The sequence below is a fragment of the Pieris brassicae genome, chromosome 11 (assembly GCF_905147105.1).
Source record: "Pieris brassicae chromosome 11, ilPieBrab1.1, whole genome shotgun sequence".
Taxonomy (NCBI): Eukaryota; Metazoa; Arthropoda; class Insecta; order Lepidoptera; family Pieridae; genus Pieris; species Pieris brassicae.
In genome coordinates, this window is record NC_059675.1 from 7,136,709 (window position 1) to 7,161,089 (window position 24,381).

Genomic DNA, 24,381 nt, shown 5'->3' on the forward strand with positions numbered 1-24,381 from the left:
ACCTCTCTCGCTCTGCTTCTCAAATCTTGAAAAGTCAAAAATCTTTTTTTTTAATTTATTATTATGATTATAAATAACTGGTTCGATCCGAAATCTTCTATCCTCCTTAAGCCTTATTTACAGTCTTAACACACTTGGGAAATCCACAATCCTATCCCTAAGGTACAAACTTTTCCGACAAGCCATTCAGCAACTCGTTCAGCGTTTTGAGCGCTTTATTACAGCACTTTTTTGTACTACGAGCAATTCCCATTGGGTCGAGCCGTGTACGCTGTACGCTCGTCAGTCGCGCCGCGCGCCTCGAAGTCTACACTCCTTAAATTGCAGCCGCTTTCGATCGTCAGCATTGCGTCCGCACCCGCCCTTATCAAAATATTCCCGCATTGAGATCGATCTGCACGTCTCTGTGATAACGTGCCAGTGACGTCATGACTTCAATGTCCTGTTTATAGTGATAGTGTATTCGTGAACGCCGGCTTGTTTTGTTTTTAAATTGATAAGAAGACACAGGACACAGAGTAAGTATTTATTAATTATTAAACGATATAAATTTATAGAAACTATCATCCGAGTACCCTAATATTCCTTTAATAATAAATGCGCAATTGTTATTTTTCATAATCTGTAAACATAAATTTATGTTGCTATAACAGCAGTTATAAAAACTATTGTAGAATATTAACTTTGTAACGTCATATTTTGGACGACCATTACTAATTAATTAAATTTAAACAAAAGTGAAACTGTCAGTTAACGGAAATCAAAACTAAGTTGAATCCTTTCTACGTATCCAGGAATTAATAACAACTTTTAATTAATCTACTAAATTATCTCCTGTGCTGTAATGCGAGAAACCTCTGTCAGAATCCTTGCCGGAATATACAACTCCCACGCTTACTAGGACTACACGCATCGCCATAGTTATGCATAATAACTGCAATATTTATTAATTTTATCTTTTAGTAAAAGCTTTCAAAAAAATACCATGATATAATTTATCTCGAGTAACGGTAGTTTATCCTTGAAGGGCAGATTTGAATGAATTAATTTTATACAGATCGTATTACGTGCTTTAATATCATCTTGACTACAAAACCAGAGACATTTTAAAAGATACATCCGCTTACCGCTGTCCCGAACGAAGCGTTAAAAACATATTTATTTCTGTACCCAAAGACAAACATTACAAGAGTTAAAAAACCAAATCCGTGAAAGCTGCCGAGACATCTAAGTTTATTTAAAAACAGGAAATATCTTATAGTCAACGTAAAAAACAAGCATAATGCAATAAATATAATTTACATGAGATAAAATGTACTAAAATTCGTAATATCTTCCATTAAGTATGTAAAACTGATTGAAATTGCATTTCTTGCACCTGCGATATTCTTGCTCCATCAATGTCATCATTGACCAACACTCAAACAATTTTCAAATAACTATCAGTCGTAAGATTCAAATTGAATTGACCATGATCGTGGCGACTCGACCTGTACTTTATATAGTTTTTATTGAAGTCTACATAAACTTAACGATTCCGACCGTTATAAAACTACTTGATTTTATAGTAAAAACCTTTTATCGTTACAATCTTGAATCTCCGCTTTAAGAAAACACCACATTTGTGCTATATTAGTCGTAACATGATTATTTATCGTTTATCTAAAACAGAAAGTAAATGATCATTTTAGATTGTAATTAATGGCGGTGTCAATAACCAGAGATGTTTTTAAAGCATTACACAATTCATGATGAGTCGCGTGACTGTTGTTGATATATCTGTAAGTTTTTTTTACAAGACAGAACTGATTGAGTGCGGCCGACATAGTCAGCGGCGCATATGCGACCTGAATGCCAGTAGACCGTCAAAGACTGCTTGATTCATCAACATTCAGCACTAAGGAGTGCGATATTAATTAGCAAAGTAGCTGTTAATTCTACTGCTCCAAATTTTTAATTAAGGTCTATCGAATCGAAAGAGATTCTTTTAGAGAATTCTATTAGGATCTCAAATTATATATCTTGAGTGAAAGTTTTAAATAGCAATTTGGTATTATGTTTGTGAACAAACAAAACCCTACTTAGTATGTACGGCTCAGGTACCAAGAACAGTTAAACGCCACGCGGTTCCCAAATCCTATTATGTATTGGCGCCGGAGCACGTCTTAAAAAAAGGTTCCTATCGCCTTAAATATAGACAGGCCTTATTGAATGTTTGGCAGTTTATAATCCTATAGTATTGTAATAAAAGCTCATTTTGTATTAAGTTCTCTCAACTTTTTTTTGAGAAAATTCATGAAAGCAGAGAAGAATTTTTACTATAAATGCGCATTCAAAGTCGCAGTCTACTTCTGTGGGCCTACCATGAGCCGTCTTTAAAAATCCTGTCGAGATGAGTTTAGGTTCCTAAATTAAATAGCGTTTTAGCACGTATAAACTGAAACGTATTCGATTCACAAGACCGAACGAAAAAACGATAATTTTGTTTGTGGTTTCTATGTAAGTTTGGTTTATTCGTCTAGGTTGTCAATAGGCTCGCAATAAGAGCTTATGGTTTTTTTAAGCTGATTTGTTAGCTTTTTATTCCCGGCACAACAAAATGGATTCAGTATTGAAATCATTAACTATTGTCGATTAATAAAAAGGGCAATACACCTCTAACGCCTCACGTGCTTTTGTTTGTTAAAAAATAATTTCGATCCCCATATATACTCTGTCGCATATAGATTTCAGCTGAAGATCATAAATCTTATTTATCATTGATGATCTCCGTGACTTCGTTTATAAGATTGGAACAAAAACAAGGCTTATATTTGTTTTAGTTTTACATCTAGGGTGTGAATATTTTGTATAAATAGATATTATAGTGATCAATTTAAATACGTGCATACTTTAATGTCATGTTATAGTTCAATAACATTGTTGACTCTTATCATCTTGGAATTAAAAGATAAACGAACGAAACTTCTTAATCTTAATCTTACTTATAAAACTTTATCTATTTAAAAAATTCAATGGCGCTACAACCTTTTTAGGTCTGGGCCTCAGATTTCTGTATCTGTTTCATGGTCACTTGTTAATCTAATAGGCAAGTAGGTGATCAGCCTTATGTGCCTGACGCACGCCGTCGCCTTTTTGAGTCTAAGGCAAGCCGATTTCCTCACGATGTTTTCCTTCACCGGTCGAGCGAGTGTTAAATGAGCACATAGAAAGAAAATCCGTTGGTGCACAGCCGGGGATCGAACTTACGACCTCAGGGATGAAAGTCGCACGTTCAAGCCACTAGGCCAACACTGCTCAATCTTTATTTATTAGAATATATAATATTTTGGTATAGTCATTTAATCATAATCATCATGGGTATTAAAAGTTTTAATAAGCGAGTGCTTTATTTATATATCAATGTATAAATTTACATTATCTTAATTACAAGTCTTATGAATAATACTTTTATATTTATGCTTAATACTAATAAAATCAAAAAGCAATTTGCATTTGAATGTCATTAATGTATTTGCTCAATTTATATTAAGATGCATAGCAGTAAATTATCTCCTTTTTAAAACCGTTAATTTTTATTTTATTCCCTCATTGGAACACGAATATTGGCTTCAGAACTATAAAGAAGATTTATACATAATTATCATGAAAAATTTATACGCCGGCAAAATGTGGTATTAAAATCTGTTTCTGTTATATATCTGTTTTATCGATTTAAAAAGTTTATATTTTATAGTATTATAATATACATATATATATTAATGTAATATAATATAATAAACTAACATCAATTAGTAATACCCGTTAATTAATTTGTTAAAAATGACAAGAAAACTTCAACAGTTTTTGTAGATATTTGTAATACTACCGTTATTCTTATTTGAAATTATTTTCGTAAAATGCATATATAAGTTACATACTCTCATAATTTAATATAAATATATATATATATATATTATTAAATTAAATGTTCTTAAAAGTTAGAAAACAGCGTAAAATTGACAGTGACATTGGTGTGTCCAATCAGAAAATGTATAATTAACTTAAAAAGGTCAATCTAACAAAAAGCCGCGACGCTATTTCAATAAATAAAAACTCAAAAAATATTGTAAAAACAAATTGTTTAGTTGCAAACTGGTTTAGCGTAACTCCGGAAGCGAACAGGTTTCAAAGAGTGAGAGATACATATAAGTATTAATTGAAATTATAATTTTTACTAATGAAACATCGGCATTTATCGTCTGTCGTCGACCACGGATCGCTTTTTCTAAACCCATTACGTAGATTAAGTAACAGCTTTCACTGAATACTTGTTATTACAACGAGTCATCACGCAACAGTTTTTAGGTAACTGAAGAACCTGTCGATAATATTTGACCACGCTCAGTACAATTAACGTTAATCAGCATCGTATACGGGATTTGGTTTGAACTTGTAACTTCATTGTACATATTAGAATTTCTTTAGAACTAGAGTCATACCATGAAGTTATTTTTAAATACATTATTATCTGCCAAAGTTTACACTATTATTACTTAATGTGTCCAGATGTGCGGTACGTTGACTGGGTTTTTTGTTATCTTGCGTTAAATAATTTTATTCTGAAGATGTTTTATATGTACTAGGACGATGATCTTTAATATTTTTAAGGAAACTAAACACAAAATCTCTATTGTAGATAAATTGACTTCATTCCGTGTCCGAAAACCATAACGAACTAGTAAAACTAATTATTTTAATTGTCGAATTCTTCGTAACACGTGAAACAAATCATAACCGCGAGTTCCGGATGAGCCTCATCTATCGTGATCTACTTCTTGTAAAAGTAAATTACGCTTTTATTTCACCGCGAACAATTGCTATAAATAAAGACAATAACGATCACGCGTAACTTCGAATAGCCAGCAATAAATGCATTAAAGCGATACAACTTTGAAATAATTAAATCCACGGGACATATTCAACTGAAAACCGTGAATCAAAAAATTTTATCGTTTGAATCGTACTAAAGTACGATCCGAAGGAGATAATTGGATCTTATTTTGAGACAGGAAACATTTCGAGATAACACTGCCACAGTCGAAGGGTTTTATTACGTATCTGCAATTAATGTCTATCTTGACGCATTTGATTTACTTAGGTCTGCATTGAGTGGAGCTGGTTAGCCTCCGATAAAAATAAAAGTAGATAGATCAGGGCACAAATAACCTTGTTATCTACAAGGGTCAATCTGTTTGTATAGGTACTGTCTGTCTTAATATTATGAGGATTAAAAGTAACGCTATATTTAGACAGACACAAGGAATGCCTGTTTCTGTATCACTGTTAATTTTTGATTGCCCAGACATAAGTTCGGTGACTGTTGTTGTATGGATATGTTTAAATAAAACTCTTTGTTTGAAGCTGGGTAACAACTGACTTTTATCGTTAAAAATAACAAAACAAACTTGGCTTATCTAAGGGTGCAAAAATCTAAATGACTCTTATGTTATTATGTTATGTTATGACATTATCGGAAACGACAATGTTTAAATACAATTTATATGAGTGGCAAAAACTAAAGTGCTCAATATTGGCTTCAAGTGTACGATAGTTGTTTACATTTCGTTTACGCTTCTAATTATTGCCTAAAATATTTATAGTTAAGTTAGATTACATAATTCCAGTAATAAACTTTTTTGTTTCATAAAAGTTTCCCAATATTGGTTTTGTTTTTTATTGTTGTCAATGGAGTGATGCCGTTGTAAAAGTGTTAAAAAATTTATTACTCGAGGTGCGATTGTAGTCGTAAAAGTCAGTACTGAGTGTAGGTGGCAGCACAGACAAGGGCATTTCTCGTCAATGGCTGTGTCCGCCTACGGCGCGTGCGCTTTCTGCCCGCCTACATGCTTATAAATTGTTCTCTTAACAGTACAACCGACAAATTACCAGTATAGTGCTTGTGATAAGCTTTCATTGTGCCTTAATTGATAGCCTTGTAAAACATTTATTTCAAATATGTAATACGATTGACTAAAAACTAAATAATTCGTTACAGTCAGCGCAGTAATAACTTTACCGTTTACTTTTTTAAATATATGTTTGTTGTGTTCGTATTGCCATACTTTATAATAAATTCATATATATTTTAACATAGATAAGCCAATACCAAGTAGGAATATTTTAAGTATATCAATTGCTATATACTAATATCATGATGCTTCATAGCGTGTACATTAATGTTCATCTTATCCGGTATAAAGAGTATGCTTATCTATTTTCAAAGACAGAATCCCAAAGGATATTTTGTTAACACCTCACTTTTTTAATAATTCAGGTGCTGTTGTTTGCATTAGATGAAGGTAATTCTCAAATAAAAATACCTTAATAAGAACCTTTCTATTTCATTTTTATCACCCATATTTTATTTCATTTAAATTAATTTCATATATCTGTATATATCTTTAGATAAAGCAGAGAGCAAATACATTCAGGCGATGGTAAATATAATAGATACTAGAGTTTTTCGTTTCCATGAGTAAGAAAGGAGAGATTCGATTCGAATAAAATTGTTATAAGTTGTTATTTGCATGTCATGATGAGTGGTCGCGGTTAACATAGTGGTTATGGGTTGCTATTAACTACTCTTTCGATGCCGCCCTATTGTCCTACACTGGCTAGCGATAAATATTCTACGTGATGGAATCTTTATGTTTCCGATCCCTTCATGCCGCTTGCATTATAAAAAAGTACATTGGCGTGAATAAATAGTTACCGACACCGATAGGCTTATTAAGCATGTAATAGACCTATTACTTCGAATATTTAAAATAATATAATAATATTTAAATTGTAAAGATAAAATTCAACCCAGGTTTGTAAAATCTCCTTAATAATCTCCATCTTCAGTCTACGTCATAACTCCATAAAAAACTTATTAAGAGAAATTTCCTTTCTGCAACAGTGGTAGAATATTTGTTTGATTAAATCAAGAGAACAGGAAATCATATAGAAAGTAAAACGTTAGTTATTGAATAGGGTTTATTTCTTATTTCAGTCAAGCGTCGCTCGCGCACGCCACAGTCCGTCTGCTCCATGAGCATTCTTGGCATGAGGTGAGTCATCGCACTGCATTTATAAATAATGCTCCTAGGTCGTATGTTTACACTCGATGTATTGAGTATTCTTGTATCGACGTTAGCAATACGTACATATTACAAATCTTCCGCCTAATGTGCTTCATTGTTTTCTTACTGATTTTTAAGATCTCTATAAAAAATACCTCCTAAATGTGTTAACATTACAAGAATAGCTATATTCTAGGAAATACCGATGCCTGGTATGTTAATCAAAATACGGTAACAATATTATGGAATCTAAGTATGATTTTTAAATGTTGTAACACATTAACACCGAATTCTTACAAAACAAACGGTGAAGAAAATTGCAAGCAAAAACTCATTTGTTTGTAGATAAAATTCATGCTCCACGCGTAATGAGTAATTTGTGTACAAAAAGCCACAGCGCATTCTTAGAAATTTCTTCATGCAACACCAGAGTCTTGGTTATTCGTGAGTTGGCTATTACCAAAGAACACTCGTGCTTAGGTGTATTAGTTAGCAACGCACACCTGCCTCGCGACTCGATGTCAATGTCCGTCAAACGCGGCACTAACTGCGTACACATTGCCATTAAAATATCACAAACAAAGCTTCTGTATGCAAATAACACGTAGAGCGTTATAACAAATTACAATTTACGCAACTTATTGCGTTTGAAATACTCTCGGCTCCTCCTTCATCACGATGGAGCATGTAACAAAGGATCACGAAGGCTCGTTAAGTAAATACTTCTATATACATATATGATATATATTAAATTTATTTTTACTTTGTGTCTTCGGAATTTCCTAGACCGAAATGATAATACTTTGCGTCGATACAGTAACGCTGCCGTTATAAGTAAACTATATAATATTTTTAGTATCTTTAAAAAGGGAAGACAAAGTTATAATGCATATCATTATTATTTACGAACACACGAAAATTGTTAATCTCAATGTTAGAATATTTCTGCTGCGTTCTTTGAAAATTCTCTGCGGTTTGCCCGCATTATTAAGAACGCACCTAATTATATAAAACTTTGTACACAAATCGTCTTAAGGACGGTATTTCTTCGTGCCGCTAGGAATTTTAAGTGTAGGGTAATCTGGAAATGTTGATCCGCCATGTTTCTTACTCGGGTATAAGAATCCATTCAATTATCCTATTGCATTAGTATGCATGTGCTTACTATATTATTTAGCGTAATGAAACAATTGCTAACCAATCCAAATAAAACAAATCTAAGGTTCTTAAGCTTAAATCACAACACATTTGAAGCTTTGTTGCCAGAACAGAACAATTAATGTAGAAATTGGATATACAAAACAAAACAGATGACGATCTGTTATATATTTAAAACCTTAGAGACCACCCTATGTCAACTTCTATTTTAGCAAGCTGGCATTCTCCTATTTCAACTGCCATGAGCATTATCTTTCAGCTAAAGTTAGTCCCACTTTACGATTCAAACCGAGCAGTTGTCTTTCTAAATCTATATTTCTAAATAAATCCTATGTGTAAAGATAATCCTTTTTTTTAAAACTCTAAATCCGGGACGTCGTATAACATTGGTGGCAGCTCAAGGGATTTTTTAAAAATCCTCGGTACGCCTCAGTTTGGCAGTCGCGACTAACGAGTGATTACAAAAGTGAATATTTCTGTGAATAACTAGATTTTCCTATTCGCTGTGAATTCTGAAATTGTTTTGCAAAGAAACATCCGCCGTCTCCGCCCTATACATCAAAGATGTTCATCAGTAAAACTGCAGCATCCCTGTAAGTCTTCAAAAATCCTATATATTCGTATTTCAGTGTGTTGTGTGAAAACAATTAGTGAAGTTTAAAGTGCTAAAAATAGAAAGGTTGTTTTATAAAATTACAATCTCATAATTGGTTACAATACCAATAAGAAATCAGTGCATCGCCTAATCAGTTCTCAGTAACGCTAGCCGTCGTCGCGTCGTTATCAGTATTGTTTTGTCTAAGCCATATCCTACGTGACAATGCCTAAGGAAGATGTTATTGTACGCGAGTCTAAGAATAGGTCAGCCACAGACGTTGATTTAAATATACTAATTAAATTCATAAATAAATTCGATGGTAACCGCGAAAAATTAAGTGCATTTTTAAATAATTGTAGAAATGCGGTAGAACTTGCTACTCAAAACCAACAGGACATTTTACTAAAATATATTGTAAGTCAATTAGAAGGACGCGCAGAAACGGCTTGTTGTGTAAAAGAATTTGAGAATTGGCACCAGCTTGAAGAGTTCTTAAAATCTCAATTTGGTGATAAAAAGCACTATGCTGCGCTGCTTTCTGATTTACAAGAATGTCGTCAATTAGGCAACGAAACGGTCAACCAGTTTGCATTACGAATAGAGTCTTGCTTATCAAAATTATTATCCGAAATTAATATAACTATCCCTACTAAGAAAAAGGACGAACTGGCAGGCCGCGTCGCAGCTATGAAAGACTTAGCGTTACACACGTTTGTAGTCGGCCTAAATCCAAGATTGTCTACTGTAGTTCGATGCCGTGACCCTGAATCTTTGAACGACGCCATTAATTTCGCTACTTCGGAAGAAAAGATTATCAATGCTTTGACACGACGAAACACTAATTACGCCCAAACTCCAAATACTCAGAATCAGGCGCGATTTCGCCCATCTCACTCATCATATCCACCAAATAGATCAGCTTTACAATATGGCACTAATAATAATACAACATCTGCCGCGTTTAGGCCCTCTAATCCTATAGTGTGCCGATATTGCAAAGCTCCAGGTCATACTATTGAAGGTTGTCGCAAACGAGAATACAATAATAGGAAATTTGGAAACAATCAAAATTCAAGCTACAACCGCACAAACCCTACTACTTCCTTTCAAAATCGGAACCAACCGATTCATGCAATAGCTTCTTATGAAGATTATGGAGTCGATGAGACAGATAATCCTTTAAACGAATAAAGGACTCCCGACGGTGTCTCCCGAGTCCGAAATTTCAACGTCCTCTATTGCTATATCCAAATGACACCGCAAATTCTATATCCTATTACAATTCCAAGGTCACACAACAGGGTAACCAGCCCCAAAACGAAGACCATATTCTCATTTCTAAATCCAAGGTCACACAGCAGGGTAACCAGCCCCAAAACGAAGACCATGCTCCTATTTCTAAATCCAAGGTCACACAGCAGGGTAGTCAAACTCATAGTGGTAGCAACGTTAATAAATCAATTTCAAAATCCTCTGTACCACATAACCCTAATTCTAACAATGGTGCAATAAATTCCCAACAAAGGACATATGCATCTATAGTATCTGGCACTCTAAAATATATGCCTGCCATATCTCCTCTTACAAGATCCATGGTCGATACCCCAAACACCACGCCTGAGATAAAAAACAATATATATAACAAAATACATAACGTTACTTCAAATCCATCCGAAAAATACTTACCCTTTGTGGAAGTTCAAACCTCTGTATCTACCAAACTACTTAAGCTCCTTGTTGATAGTGGTGCATCTATTAGCCTTATAAAGAAATCATCTATTCAAAACATGCCTGAAATAGACGAACACACTATAACATTTTCAGGAATTGGAACTGCAGATAAACCAATGAGGTCATTTGGACGTATACCTATCGAATTCAACTCTCTGAAGTATCGATTCCACATTATTGATAACATAAATTTTCCTTACGATGGTATAATTGGAAACGATTTCCTATCAGACAACTACTCAAACATTGATTTTAAGAATGAATCGCTTACGATTAGTCAAGTTGAACTTGTTTTAAAATTTAATGAACCAATATATACTATTGCTCCCCGAACTGAAACCATCATAGAATGCTCGGTACTTAATCCAGAAATAGGTGAAGGCTTGATGGTAGATCAAAATCCCGTCGACTCAATTCTAATTGCTAACTGCATTGTCAAGGTGAAACCTAATTCTAGAATAAACATTTCTGTTGTAAATATCTCTGAATCTCCAATTACGTTAAACTCAAACTTAAAATTAAAACTTACGCCCTTGGAAAATAAAGAAAATCACCAAATATTCAATATATCTCATACAATCCCCAACAATGCCGTTAACAGAACTGAGCAGGTCTTAGACCTTTTAAGAGTCACTCACCTTAATAACGAAGAACGAGAATCATTATTTAATCTTTGCGCTGAATTTTCGGATATATTCCACCTCCCTGAAGATTCTCTGACTTGTACTAATGCTCTCGAGCACCAGATACCAACTTCTTCCTCTGTACCCATTAATACAAAATCATATCGATTTCCTGAAGTGCATAAACAAGAGGTAAACAATCAGATTAATAAAATGCTTAATGAAGGAATTATCAAACCGTCAACTTCTCCATGGTCATCTCCGATCTGGATAGTTCCAAAAAAGCTCGATGCTTCTGGTCAGCGTAAATGGCGCATTGTTATCGACTATCGCCGATTAAATGATATCACTATTGGAGATTCTTACCCTATTCCTAATATTTCAGAAATTTTAGACCAATTGGGTAAATGTAAATATTTTAGTACACTCGACTTAGCTTCCGGCTTTCATCAAATTAAAATGTCTGAAGCTGACGCTCCCAAAACTGCTTTTTCCATCCCACAAGGACACTTCGAATTTGCGCGGATGCCGTTTGGGCTCAAAAATGCCCCTTCCACGTTTCAGAGGTTGATGAATTCCGCTCTATCAGGCCTGCAAGGGCTGCAATGCTTTGTCTATTTAGATGATATCGTAATCTACTCATTTGATCTCCAAAAACATATGAAAAACCTCTCAAATGTCTTTGACAGACTCCGACAGTTTAATCTCAAACTTCAGCCAGATAAATGCGAATTTCTGCGCAAAGAAGTTTCTTATCTCGGTCACATAATAACTGACGAAGGTGTCAAGCCGAATCCCGAAAAAACCAGAGCAGTCCAAGATTTTCCCCAACCCAAATGTCCTAAAGACATTAAATCCTTCATGGGGTTAGTGTCCTACTATCGTCGTTTTATACCTAACCTGTCTAAAATTGCTAAACCCCTTACAAACCTCTTAAAGAAGGATGTTCCGTTCATGTGGCAACATGAACAACAGTTAGCCTTTGAAACTCTTAAAAATAGCTTGATCTCCGCACCTATACTTGCTTACCCTGATTTTAACCAACCATTCAATCTCACATGCGACGCATCTAACTATGCAATCTCCGCTATCTTGTCACAAGGGCCTATAGGAAAAGACCGCCCCATCGCTTTTGCGTCTAGAACACTATCTAAAGCCGAAAGTAACTACAGTGTTACCGAAAAGGAATGCTTGGCTATCATATGGGGAACTAAAACCTTTAGACCATACCTGTATGGTAACAAATTTACAATTTTCACAGACCATAAACCACTGAAATGGTTATTTAATTGTAAGGATCCTGGATCCAAGCTTGTAAGGTGGCGTTTAAAACTCGAAGAGTTCGACTACAACATTGAATATAAGAAGGGAAAAATCAATAGTAACGCCGACGCTCTGTCTCGATTTCCCGTCAATCCAATTATCAAAGATCAGACTGATTCTCAACGAGTAATACCGTCTTCAAGTGATAATGATCCACTTCCCTTCAGTCCTCTTACAATAGATGATCTAGGTATCCAACTCCCTTCGACATCCAATGCTGATAGTGACAGCCTACCCAATATCGATCTTTTAGAAAACGATGAAATGTTGATTCCTACTACTAGCCCTGAGAATGAGACCAACTCACCTTCACAAAACCCTTCACGCTTTTCACCTCTTCAAGGCATTTCAAATTCTAACACTGCCTACAACGACTTCCTGAAAACTTTCTCAAACAAAAATGAAAACTTCAATACTCATATAAAGGAACACAATGAAAGTCTCCTTAAGAGTAATTCTAAAGCCATCTTAATCCCAGTATCAATCGACTTCGATGAATCAAATCCATATCTCCAAGACATTCTGTCCACACTACCCGACTCTGCCAATATCCTAAATTCAGAAAGAGAACTACATTCGTTTCAAAAAATCGAAAATAAAAACAAGATATACTATCTTTTATTTACCAAAGTCTACTATTTCGACGACTGTACATATCCAGATATATTCAAAACTCTCAAAACAGCCCGAGACGATATCTTGCTTTCCGCGAACATTCGAGAAATAGCCATATCTGACTTTAAAAGTCTCTTCGAACAACATTCCTTTGTTAAAATATATGGCATGCTTATGTACTTATTTAATAATACTAACATAACAGTAAATATACACCATAATACCATCCTATATCCTGTTCCTTCCGAGATCACTAAAATCCTTAAAGAAAACCATGATATCCCGATTGCAGGACATCTGGGCTCAAATAGGATGTATAATAGAATCAAAGAACGATATTACTGGAAGAATATGCGTACAGATATAGAAAATTATATACAAAACTGTAAATTATGTCAATCAAACAAAGCACTGAGGAAGATCAACCAATCACCCATGCAAATCACGACTACCGCTACACGCCCATTTGAAAGAATTAGTCTCGACATAGTTGGCCCTTTGCCTGAAGCTGGATTTCAAAAACTTAAATTCATACTTACTCTTCAGGATGATTTAACCAAGTTTTCCATTTCATACCCAATATCAAACGCTACAGCAGAAGAAACCTGCGAAGGTTTAGTTCACTTTATTTCCCTATTTGGTATCCCTAAAACCATATTAACAGACCAAGGAACTAATTTCACTGCCGAATTATTTAAACGCACATGCGAATTTTTAAAGATTAAACAAATTTGGTCATCACCTTACCACCCTCAAACGCAAGGCGCTTTAGAAAGAAGCCATTCAACTTTAAAGGAATATTTAAAATCTTACGTAAATGAAAATCAGACAAACTGGCATAAGTTCGTATATACCGCCATGTTAACCTATAATAGTAGTGTCCACACAACGACTAAATTCACTCCATACGAACTTGTTTTCGGCCACAAGCCATATATCCCTGACTCAATATTTGAATCACGCCCTGACGTTACATATCCAGAGTATATTAAAATGCTCCATCACCGATTAAAAATTTCTCGAGAAAAGGCTTTGGAAAATATCAAAACTTCCAAAGAAAGATCAAAAACCTACTATGATAAACACACGCGGTCTATACAGTATAAAGTAGGTGACTATGTTTATTTAAAAAATCACGTCAGACTGCGCAAGGCCCTTTCGCCAATTTGGAAAGGTCCCTATAAAATCGTTAAAGTCTACGATAATAATACTTTACACCTTTTAATAAATCGACGTCATGTTAAACATCATTTTGATGAAGTAAAACCAGCTCACGAGATCTAATTTAAATTTCATTTTATAAATGTTTTTATTTTTATTATATACATATACTTTGTATAGGTATTTAAAATGCCAGTTTTATAAGATAAGTTTTTATAAAATTTTATTGTTGTATTTTACTTTTTATAAGTAACATTATTTTAATCCTTTCTATAGTATTATAACACGCTCACATATTTTCCAGGGTCATCGCAATTCTCTGCAATGTCACCCTAGCTGAAACTGAAAATCAGTATGTCAAAAATATAGTGAAAGGTCCTGGGATCTTCTTCGACCCTGTTGGCACACTAAAGATAATAAACGACCAATTTCATATTGTAATTCCCGTAGAGATCATTCCCATAAAAAATCATATAATGGACATAAATAAAGTGTTCAATAACGTTCAGTCTTATTGTCAGAGAAGCGAATTAATTGGTGTTTCGCAATGTCATAACTTATTGCAACCTTTAGAAGCAATCCTTAAAGATCTCCAACGTGACTTTAATGCCGTTTCACATCTAGTGTCCGATAATTACGTTTCGAAAAGATCCGCATGGTTTTCCGGAATAGGCACTGTATTTAAACACATATTCGGTACCTTGACCGAAGATGATGCGAAGACCTATGAAGACGCTATTAAAACCCTTTATGAAAATGATAAAAAGATTTCAGGAACATTGAAGAAAACCGTAATTGCTTCCCAATCTGCCATTACCAATATAAATCAATCCTTACATGAAATGAACCTTAATCAAGCAAAATTGAATGGTGTCGTCAAAGAATTAGCGTCTACGGTATCCAATATAACAAATGCTTTTAATGAGGTTAATTTTAGGAATAATTTCTATAACATTTTAAATATTTTGCAATCAAATTTACTGACTTTATCATTTAAGGTGGAAGACTTACTTAATTCCATTTTACTCATTAAAAGTAACACCTTGCATCCTTCAGTTTTAACCCCAAACCAAATGTACAATGATATTGTAAATAATTTTAAGTTACTCCCTAAGTATAGAGACTTTCCTGTAAACATAGAAATAAGCAATATTCATATTCTAATTAATATAGCCGATTTAACTTGTTACTATTTTAACAAAAAATTAATGTTTATTGTAAAGATTCCACTTGTAACCTTAGAACATTTTAATATCTATAAAACTGTGCCATTGCCTATTCCACATACGGAGGGTAATTTAAATTCTTTCGCTATGATCCTCCCTTCGGAACAATTTTTAGCCTTGAGCACAGATAAATTATCTTATATCTATCTCAAAGATTTAAATGATTGTAAAAGCATACTTACCTATACTTACCTTTGTGAAATAACCGATGTCTACGCAGTACTTAATAACCCTTCATGTGAAATCGAAATAATTACTAAAGCCTTAACTACCCTTCCAGAAAATTGTCCTGTTAAAGTCATGTTTGGTGATTTAGATATTTGGCATAAGCTAAATAATAACAAATGGATATTTGTACAATCAAAGTCCACTAAATTGTCTATTGAATGTAATCAAAATGTATCTGAGTTAGTAATATCCGGTACAGGTGTACTAAATTTACCAATAGATTGTGTAGGTTTTCATAAAAATCTTAAGTTGGTGACTAAAGTGTATCCTAAAACATATGTCCCCGCTGTATCCTCGAATTTTGATATTATTGACGATGATTGTTGTAAAAGTGTAAACAAATTAAGTAATAACTTTTCTATTCCAAAAATCAAGATTATTAACCTTGATAATTTAAAATCAATTAAAGCTATTTCAGACTTGTCAATGAAGGATCTAAATGAGATCAAGAATCCTAATAATTTTAATAATCATGTTAGCTTTCCTATTTTAAGTATTTTCTCTGTAATCCTAGTTTTTAGTTTTGTTTTTGTATATTTTTATAAGAAAGGCAAATGTTCGAGAAAACTCCAAGTTTCCAATAATATCCCGGTTGAGCAAGATAATAATCTGGAAAACCAGAGTAATCCTTCAGTAGCCCGCTTGCGAGTTTGTTAAATATTAAGGAAACTTACAAATAAACCGTAAGTTTCCTCATAACGAGGGGGTTGTTATATATTTAAAACCTTAGAGACCACCCTATGTCAACTTCTATTTTAGCAAGCTGGCATTCTCCTATTTCAACTGCCATGAGCATTATCTTTCAGCTAAAGTTAGTCCCACTTTACGATTCAAACCGAGCAGTTGTCTTTCTAAATCTATATTTCTAAATAAATCCTATGTGTAAAGATAATCCTTTTTTTTAAAACTCTAAATCCGGGACGTCGTATAACAGATCGTTAACCCGTTATTATGTCTAAAATCATTAAATTTAAAAAATAAATTTATTAATAAAATAACCTTTTTGTTTTCTACCCCATAACTGTATGAAAATTACTCCATAGATTATTTATGTAGCCACATACTAATATACGTGGAATGCAGCCTGACTACATGAGCTACGTGGAATGAAGAATTTGCTACCACACCGCTTCATGCACTTCATAATATTGTGTAATTACAGTAGTTTATATAGACATACGACCAACAATGCGGTTAACATTACTGACACAAAAACGCAAAAATTAATCAGAACCAATCCAAAAAACTGAACGATAGCTACTCAAAGTGCTTTTTTAATAGTGCATTGGTGCACTTACAAACATCTATCTATCAGACAAAATGTTAAGATATTACTCCTTTGATGTTTAAATGAATCCTTGGCGCCTTAACTTCACAACCCACACGATTTTCAAAGTTTGATGAGTAAGATAAGCGGAAAGCTATTAGTCATTAAAGATTTTTAAACGCCAACACCGGAATAGCCTACATCCTGTGTGCGACATGACATAAATTATTTTATCAATTTAATTATATCTGTTACGAATGCTATTAAAAGCTAGCTTGAAAATGATAAAGGGTTTATTATACAAAGTTTCAAGTATCTTTTAATTATAAGTGTTTTTACATTAGTGATTATTTTACTAAATATCATATGGTGTAAAATCCACAAGTCTTAGGTCTCGGACTGATAATTGTTTTGTATTTATATACAAAAAAATTTAAATAAAAATTATCAATAAATGAAACGATAAAATGTATGTTACGGGAGTTCAAACTCCAATATATTAAGCACCCTCATAATGGTGATCCAACGGCATTTATATAGCACTAAAATCAAACTATAAAATTACTATTTAAATATAAAACTACGTCTTTTTTTTAATAGAAACTTTAAAATCCTGTTACGCTTAAAAGTACGCTAATATGTTTCCTTCCGTGTTTTCGTATAATTACGAAACCAGACGTTTTCAATCAAAATTAATGTCTGTCAATTACCTAGAAAATGGTTACCGAATTAACTAATTAATTAAAATAGTTACCGTAATAATAAATCGTAAGTATTGTATTGTATTGCTTATATTAGTGAAATTATTGATATCTATATACTTTTTGTGTATGAAAAACAATGCAATTACTGCACCAGCAGGGTATGTCTTTGGCATAACTTTTGATTTCTCTCCAAGCCTTTCCAGTTTCCGTTCTGCAATGTTGAAATTGCACATTCAAATGTGTTTTGCCACTTTCTGCATCCATCTAGAAATAATGTTTATACGCCGCTAAGAATAAACAATCTCAGGCCGTAGATATAATTATGTCTTAGTAATTGATAAATAAAATACAGTTATCAATATTCTAGGCTTTAGATTTGAACGATTTCCGCCTATTCCGACGGTCATCATTACGACAGGACAGTTCCGATAAGTTAACATAAATATGTACTTAGGGTATATAATTGTTGTCTCATCTAATTATAGGCAGCGAATATCCGCCATGCATCTCATAATGACACTCATCCACAATCTTCATCCCACTATCTTACCGTTTTACGTCGACTTCTTAACAGTTAAAATCATTTCCTGGCAACTTAATTACTTAACAGTTTCAAGTAAATAATAAGTGGATGTGCAAATTACAAGCGTTTAATATTAAAGCAATATACAAAGAATTTCGTGAGTATAATATAATAGTCTTTATTTATTTATTGTTCATTTTCTAATTTGATTTAAAGTAGTAATAATTGATAAGTACGCTATATTTTAGTATAATGAAGTCCACCAACGCATCAACATGTTACCAAATTTTGCTTAGTATATTTCGTAACATAAGAGTTTACATTTATTTATCACTAGTATTTAAATCTAGTGCAATCAAATACGTGCCTGTTGTTAAACACATTTTCATATTCATACGAGGAATATTAAAACAAATTGGAGCAAAAAGGTAAAAAAAGTTTATATTTCAAGATTTACTATATAGAAATCAAATTATTAAACAGAAGAAGTAACATGATGTGTAAAAACGTTTCTAATTATTATTTCGCAATTTATCAACATACATAATTGCTTATTTTAAAATACAATATTATTCTTAACGTTACGTTTTATCCATTACTATGTTGTAGTAAAATAATTAAAGATCCATTTACATAAATGCGCTATGCGTGCAAACAAGTTCAGCATTCCCAGTGCACCTTGCAAAACTTAACATAATACTGTGATACATGAGCGCGTACTCACATTGAGTAATACTAGATAACTCGATTTTGCATAATTGCGATAAACATAACCATCTAAATTCCAAAGCGATATGTTACTATTGCTTTTAACTGTACCATTAACATTTCAATTCTCTAAATCATAAATAGCATTAATCAGGTTAAACAATTGCATTTACATGGATGGTACTCTGGAACAAGTGAGAATGGCTACAATGAAGAAAACCTTCATTGTGAAAAAAAATTATTGTTTGACATTTTTTTTCTAGAATAAGCGCGTACGCAATGGTTGCGTGATCGGTCATCATGCGCCTCTTCCGTGGGCCGAAGCGCAGGGAAGTGACCGGGCCGCAGGGTGCAACGCCATCTCCCCATAGAGACCATACCGGTACCCGCCCAGACCCCACACACGATTATACTCTTGTAACCGCGCTCCCAGCCATGGTCATGGAAGACGATGTCAGGGAGATGAAGAAAGGTAAACATTACCATTTACCATATATATACTCTCATTTAAGGTAAGGTAAAGTTTATGTTTAATACTAAACATTTCATCTTCACTGAAATGTTTAGTATTAAAATAAATAATAAAGCACATTATAATTAAACAATAGCTAAATTATTTCATGACACAACCAACTGCAATTTTAAATCAGAAATAAAAAAAATCTCAATCATAATTTAAAAATTTCAGTGTTTGCAACATGGGGTCGGCGTATGGGGAAGAAACTAGATATGCTCAAAAAAGAACCGAAAGATATAGATGAGTCACCCTCTAATGATGTCGCGAAACGAGACCTATCACCTGCATCTGGCCAATTTAAGAAGAAACAAAATTGGAAAATGGGTCGAAGTACTTCAGACTCCGCATCATTGAAAAAGGACAATGATACTGATTCCATAAGAAGCGGTTCAAGGGATAGGTCCCCAAGCCCATTCAAATCTTTTTTTCATCGTATGGGTTCAACAGGGATGTTAAATACGTCTAAGACACAATCTTTAAACACATATAAACCTCCTGAAAATAACAATAATGGATCCACATTATATCGAAGCTGTTCAACTTCTCATTTATCCACCTACATAAAAGCTGATGATCCATCTGACGACATCGATTTACAAAACACGAATAACGAAAATAAAAAATCCCCAACTAAACAGAAAATAAGTTTACACAACGAAGAAAATTTCGTGAACGCATCAACAAAAGCCATAAGCTGCGATAATATATCTAAGCTCGATGTACCACAAAGCAACTCCTCCAATAAAAAGCCCAATTTTCCTTATGCTTTCTTACGATCAAAACTCTCTGTTTTACCAGAAGAAAACAGTATAACGTCACAGCATAGATCGATATCTATTAGGCAGAGCTTTTCGGAACGAATAGATAGAAAATCACCAAAGTTTCGAAAGGAAAGATTATACTTAACAAATTCTCGTTCAGAGGAGCGTTATAGAAGCAGCGATAATATATCCGTTCACGAAGGAAGTGTATACGACAGTAATTCTGCACTAAGAACTGATATCGATTCCTCTAGAAATTCAATTCGAAGTATTAATGAAATCGATGGCACACCTTATCCATATAGAAGAAATGACGACGTCCCACGTAGGTCATCTATGATCTCACATAGACCACCGATAGACTACGACCCCATGCTTATGCCTCGGAATAGAAACAGTCTTCCTGTTTATGAATATGGTTCGACACTTGGTTCCATCCAAGATTTAAAGTCCGATTTAGCTTCCTCTAGCCAAAGCATACATAGAGAGATTTTACAAGCTCATCGACTGAGTAATTACATCAGTTCTAACGAATCTGGATACGATAGCGACGGCAGACCAACTGATGAACATAGCAATCACTCTCCTCCTGGATTCAGTCACCTATCAACCGGCTCTGGTACCCGTGATGGAAATTGTGGCAATTTTACAAGACAGTTAAGCTTAAATCAAAAAATGAATGTCAATAGAGTTCAAATTCCAGCAAGGAGAAGCTCAACACCATGTGCATTATTCCCAATAGAAAAGAGTATTTCCTATGATCGAGATAGTGAAAACAAAACACCAAAGTACACGAAAAATATTTCTAATCAAATTACAATTGATTATAGTGACGCTAAGCCACCCCCTTTACCAAAAAAAAATATGAGTAAAAAGGTCCCTTTTATTTACAAAACAATTACATTAGACGATCGTTTTCACCCCAGGAAAACTAACTTTTTACAATCTCAGCTGTCAGCTTTTGAAAACTTATCAACTCCAAACCTTTGTGAAAATATGACTTCGGGTCGTGTATCTGATACTAACAATTTGGAAAAAGATTTACTCGGAAGAGGGCCGTGTACTAAACGATTTAGAAAAATTAGACTTATAAAAACCAGATTGGATGAAAGTCTTGGCGTATATCTTGCTCAGCATCGAGTGGACTTTGACAGAAGTGGTTCAAATTTCGAGGTTCGATATATCGTAGTAAAGCTCGATTTTGATGGCATTGCTCACAGAGACGGTAGACTGCGAATAGGAGATGAAATAGTCAGTGTAAACGGCAAAGTACTGAGAGGATTATCATCTCTGAAAGAGGTTCAGCATATTGTAAATTCATGTTCTACTGAAGCTGACCTGGAAGAAGGAGCTTTGTTTCAAAGATACGAAGTAGACTTAGTTATGGCCCATGACGAAATAAACCCTGTTACCCTAGGACGCATAATAAATAATGAACGTTGTGAAAACAATTTAAATGAATCTAAACGTTTATCAAATGTGCCCCCTGACATTATCTCGCAAACAATACATAAACCAAAATCAACAAATTCTATTATTATGGAAACACACTTCCCAAGTGATAATAACCTATACGTAGAAAGTGATCTGACTGGGCAGTTACAAGATTTGAACGATATGCAAACCAAATGTGAAGTGGGTGTTCATGTGAGTAACAGAGTACTAATGTCAAATCAGATGAGTGACGATGAAAAATTATTAGAGCGAAACTGTTTTACACCGGTTCACCCCTCTTTGCAAAATATAACAAATATAGAAGTATCTATGCGGTCTTCGCCAACGCCTAAAAATAATACAAATTACAGACCCATATCGCTGCATGGATCTAGGACGCCTGTCTCAGTATGTACAGATAATGATACGAATGAAATAAAAGAAAACGCGTCTCATTATATAAAGAATGTGCCAAGACTCTACCAAAACAGATCGTTTGAAAGTATTCCAGAACAATTAAGAAGTAGTAGTCGTAGTCGATATTTTAGTAGAGTAGGTTCACAGAGATCCTCACAAAATTATGGTTCACACGTTTCACGTCACAAAGAACACAGCTCTGTTAATCAAGAGCGTCAACAATATTCTAACAACTCTATTGATAAAGTACAGTTTTGGAAGGGTCTGGGTCACAAAAGTCTTGGATTCAGCATTGTTGGAGGAACTGATTCGCCTAAAGGGCAAATGGGTATATTTGTCAAAACAGTTTTCCCGAATGGCCAAGCTGCTGATAAAGGAAATGTTTATGAAGGTAAGTACTTTTTTATGAATATTGTCCATAATATCTTAAACTTCGCCGCTGATCAGATGTGCCATGTAATGTTATATTTTTATATGGAGCTTGATAAGTTATATTATATGATATGTTATATTTGTTATAAATAATTTCAATTATCTATTTCAGGCGATGAGATATTGTCCGTAAACAACGTGCCAACACGTGGTTTAAGTCATGCTGGAGCAATATCCCTTTTCAAACAAGTTAAAGAAGGAAAAATCGAATTGACGCTTTCAAGAAGAAGGTATTTATTTTATTTATATATAGTTACGTTATATACATATATAACAGAAGTAAAGTTTACTTACATTTCCTTTCTTTTACATATTCAGAGCTCCAAGGTCAAGATCGGTCGAGCCCCTTGGTCATTTCCGCGGAGACAGTAAATGACCTGTATAAAAAGCAAAAGACCTCCAAAGAAAATCTGTTATCGAGTGCAATAATTTTCATTTTATCTTTAAGCCAAAGGCGTCACTTAACTTATAAGTTAAAGTTGAGGTACGTAGTACTACTTGTCGTTGTTACAACGATTAGCATAAGCTTGTAGATCTTTTGTATTGTGTAGTCGATCGAGTATTATATTATTGTATATGCTATGCTGGAGGCAATAAATATAACTAAACATATTCGTAACTTACAAATAGATATTATTTTCTAGTATCATTCAGCTCTATAATTTAATCCTGATTCTTACAATAATGACAGTTTATCAATTTTGTGACATGTCGAAAGTTTACGATTTGTCAGATCATTTTATATGTTGATCGATATTTCCTTGGTATAAATATACCTTTGCTTTTGTAAATGTATTAAATTTAAGACAATTAAAACTGTTACTTAGTGAGTAGTACTTGAATTAATTGTCTTATTTTGTTAATAGTTTAAGCTTGAGTAAAAATAAGACTATTGTATCAATTAGCCTTACACTGTGAATATAAGACTGTATGTAATTTAGCTTAAGACTTTTATGAATTGATGTGTTTAGACTTCTTTTGCGGTAGGATTGCTAGATCTCGTTATTTCCATTTTTTATGTTTTTCTATTTAACACTTAGGATTCATTTACACAAATTATAGACTGATTAATAGAAATTTGCTAATTTGTACCTACAAATACTGCCAAAGTTTTAGTCTTAACGTGAGTAATATAATCCCTAATAATATGCTCTGATCAAATGTATACTTTATAAATTATTAACACGAAAGCTTGACAAAATGGCATTAGTAGTTCAATAGTGAGGTAACAATCTGATATGTTTTCTAGTAGATAGAGGGTTTCGTTTTTCAATTGATAATGTTCAGTTCTTGTTCCGAACACTAAATTAAAATTTAAATTCAAAAAAGAATTGGCCTCGATTGACAGACTTATTTAGTTTTTTTTTTATAATAGCGCCATCTTTTCATTGGTTAAAGATAGCTGTCTAGTAAAAGCTCTAACATTTTAGCTTATCCAGTGAATTCTTAGAACGCTAAGGTGCGAATTTTATTTTCCTTTTTGTGAGTAAAGGTCTGAAAATGTATGTAATTTTTGTAATTTTATTATTAGTACTTATTAAATGTAATTTAAACTAAGCTAATAAACAATACACACAGCCAGCGAATATCTCCGTCCAATGAAAACGTCAAAGTCAATTAACTTATCAAGCAGAGGACTAAATGGGATAACATATTTCTGCAGTTTTTACAATACCAGTACTAAATTTCTAAAACTGGCATAAATTATTGTAAATATTTATAAGCTATTATAAAGGACACGACAGTATTGTTTAATATATACGAATTTGTAAATAATATATTGCGATACCTCTCGACGCTTCCATACATGTTAAATAAAACACGCTAAAATTATTAAGTATTTATTTTA

General features: G+C 33.6%; 2 protein-coding genes across 3 annotated transcripts; both read left to right on the top strand.

The window, feature by feature from the left end:
* The first annotated feature begins 274 nt into the window (after positions 1-274).
* On the top strand, positions 275-24,347 carry LOC123715954. Of its 2 annotated transcripts, XM_045671351.1 has the most exons (6): positions 275-518; positions 7,037-7,094; positions 19,235-19,443; positions 19,660-22,491; positions 22,645-22,762; positions 22,851-24,347. In XM_045671351.1, the coding sequence occupies exons 3-6, from the start codon at positions 19,272-19,274 to the stop codon at positions 22,906-22,908; spliced, it is 3,180 nt and encodes a 1,059-aa protein (XP_045527307.1). In that variant the 5' UTR covers positions 275-518; positions 7,037-7,094; positions 19,235-19,271; the 3' UTR covers positions 22,909-24,347. The 2 variants fall into 2 exon arrangements, with proteins under 2 accessions (XP_045527307.1, XP_045527306.1); XM_045671350.1 differs by lacking the exon at positions 7,037-7,094.
* LOC123715955 lies at positions 8,461-16,685 on the top strand. Its single transcript, XM_045671352.1, has 2 exons — positions 8,461-8,857; positions 14,620-16,685. Exons 1-2 carry the CDS (start codon positions 8,829-8,831, stop codon positions 16,424-16,426), a joined length of 1,836 nt encoding a protein of 611 aa, XP_045527308.1. The 5' UTR covers positions 8,461-8,828; the 3' UTR covers positions 16,427-16,685.
* Positions 24,348-24,381: the final 34 nt, after the last annotated feature.

Coding starts and splice junctions, on each gene's coding strand:
- LOC123715955 (XM_045671352.1), top strand. CDS start 8,829: ATGTTCATCAGTAAAACTGCAGCATCCCT. Junction 8,858..14,619: donor AGTAAAACTGCAGCATCCCT/GTAAGTCTTCAA, acceptor CATATTTTCCAG/GGTCATCGCAATTCTCTGCA.
- LOC123715954 (XM_045671351.1), top strand. CDS start 19,272: ATGCGCCTCTTCCGTGGGCCGAAGCGCAGGGAAGTGACCGGGCCGCAG. Junction 22,492..22,644: donor TAAAGGAAATGTTTATGAAG/GTAAGTACTTTT, acceptor TATCTATTTCAG/GCGATGAGATATTGTCCGTA. Junction 22,763..22,850: donor TTGACGCTTTCAAGAAGAAG/GTATTTATTTTA, acceptor TTACATATTCAG/AGCTCCAAGGTCAAGATCGG.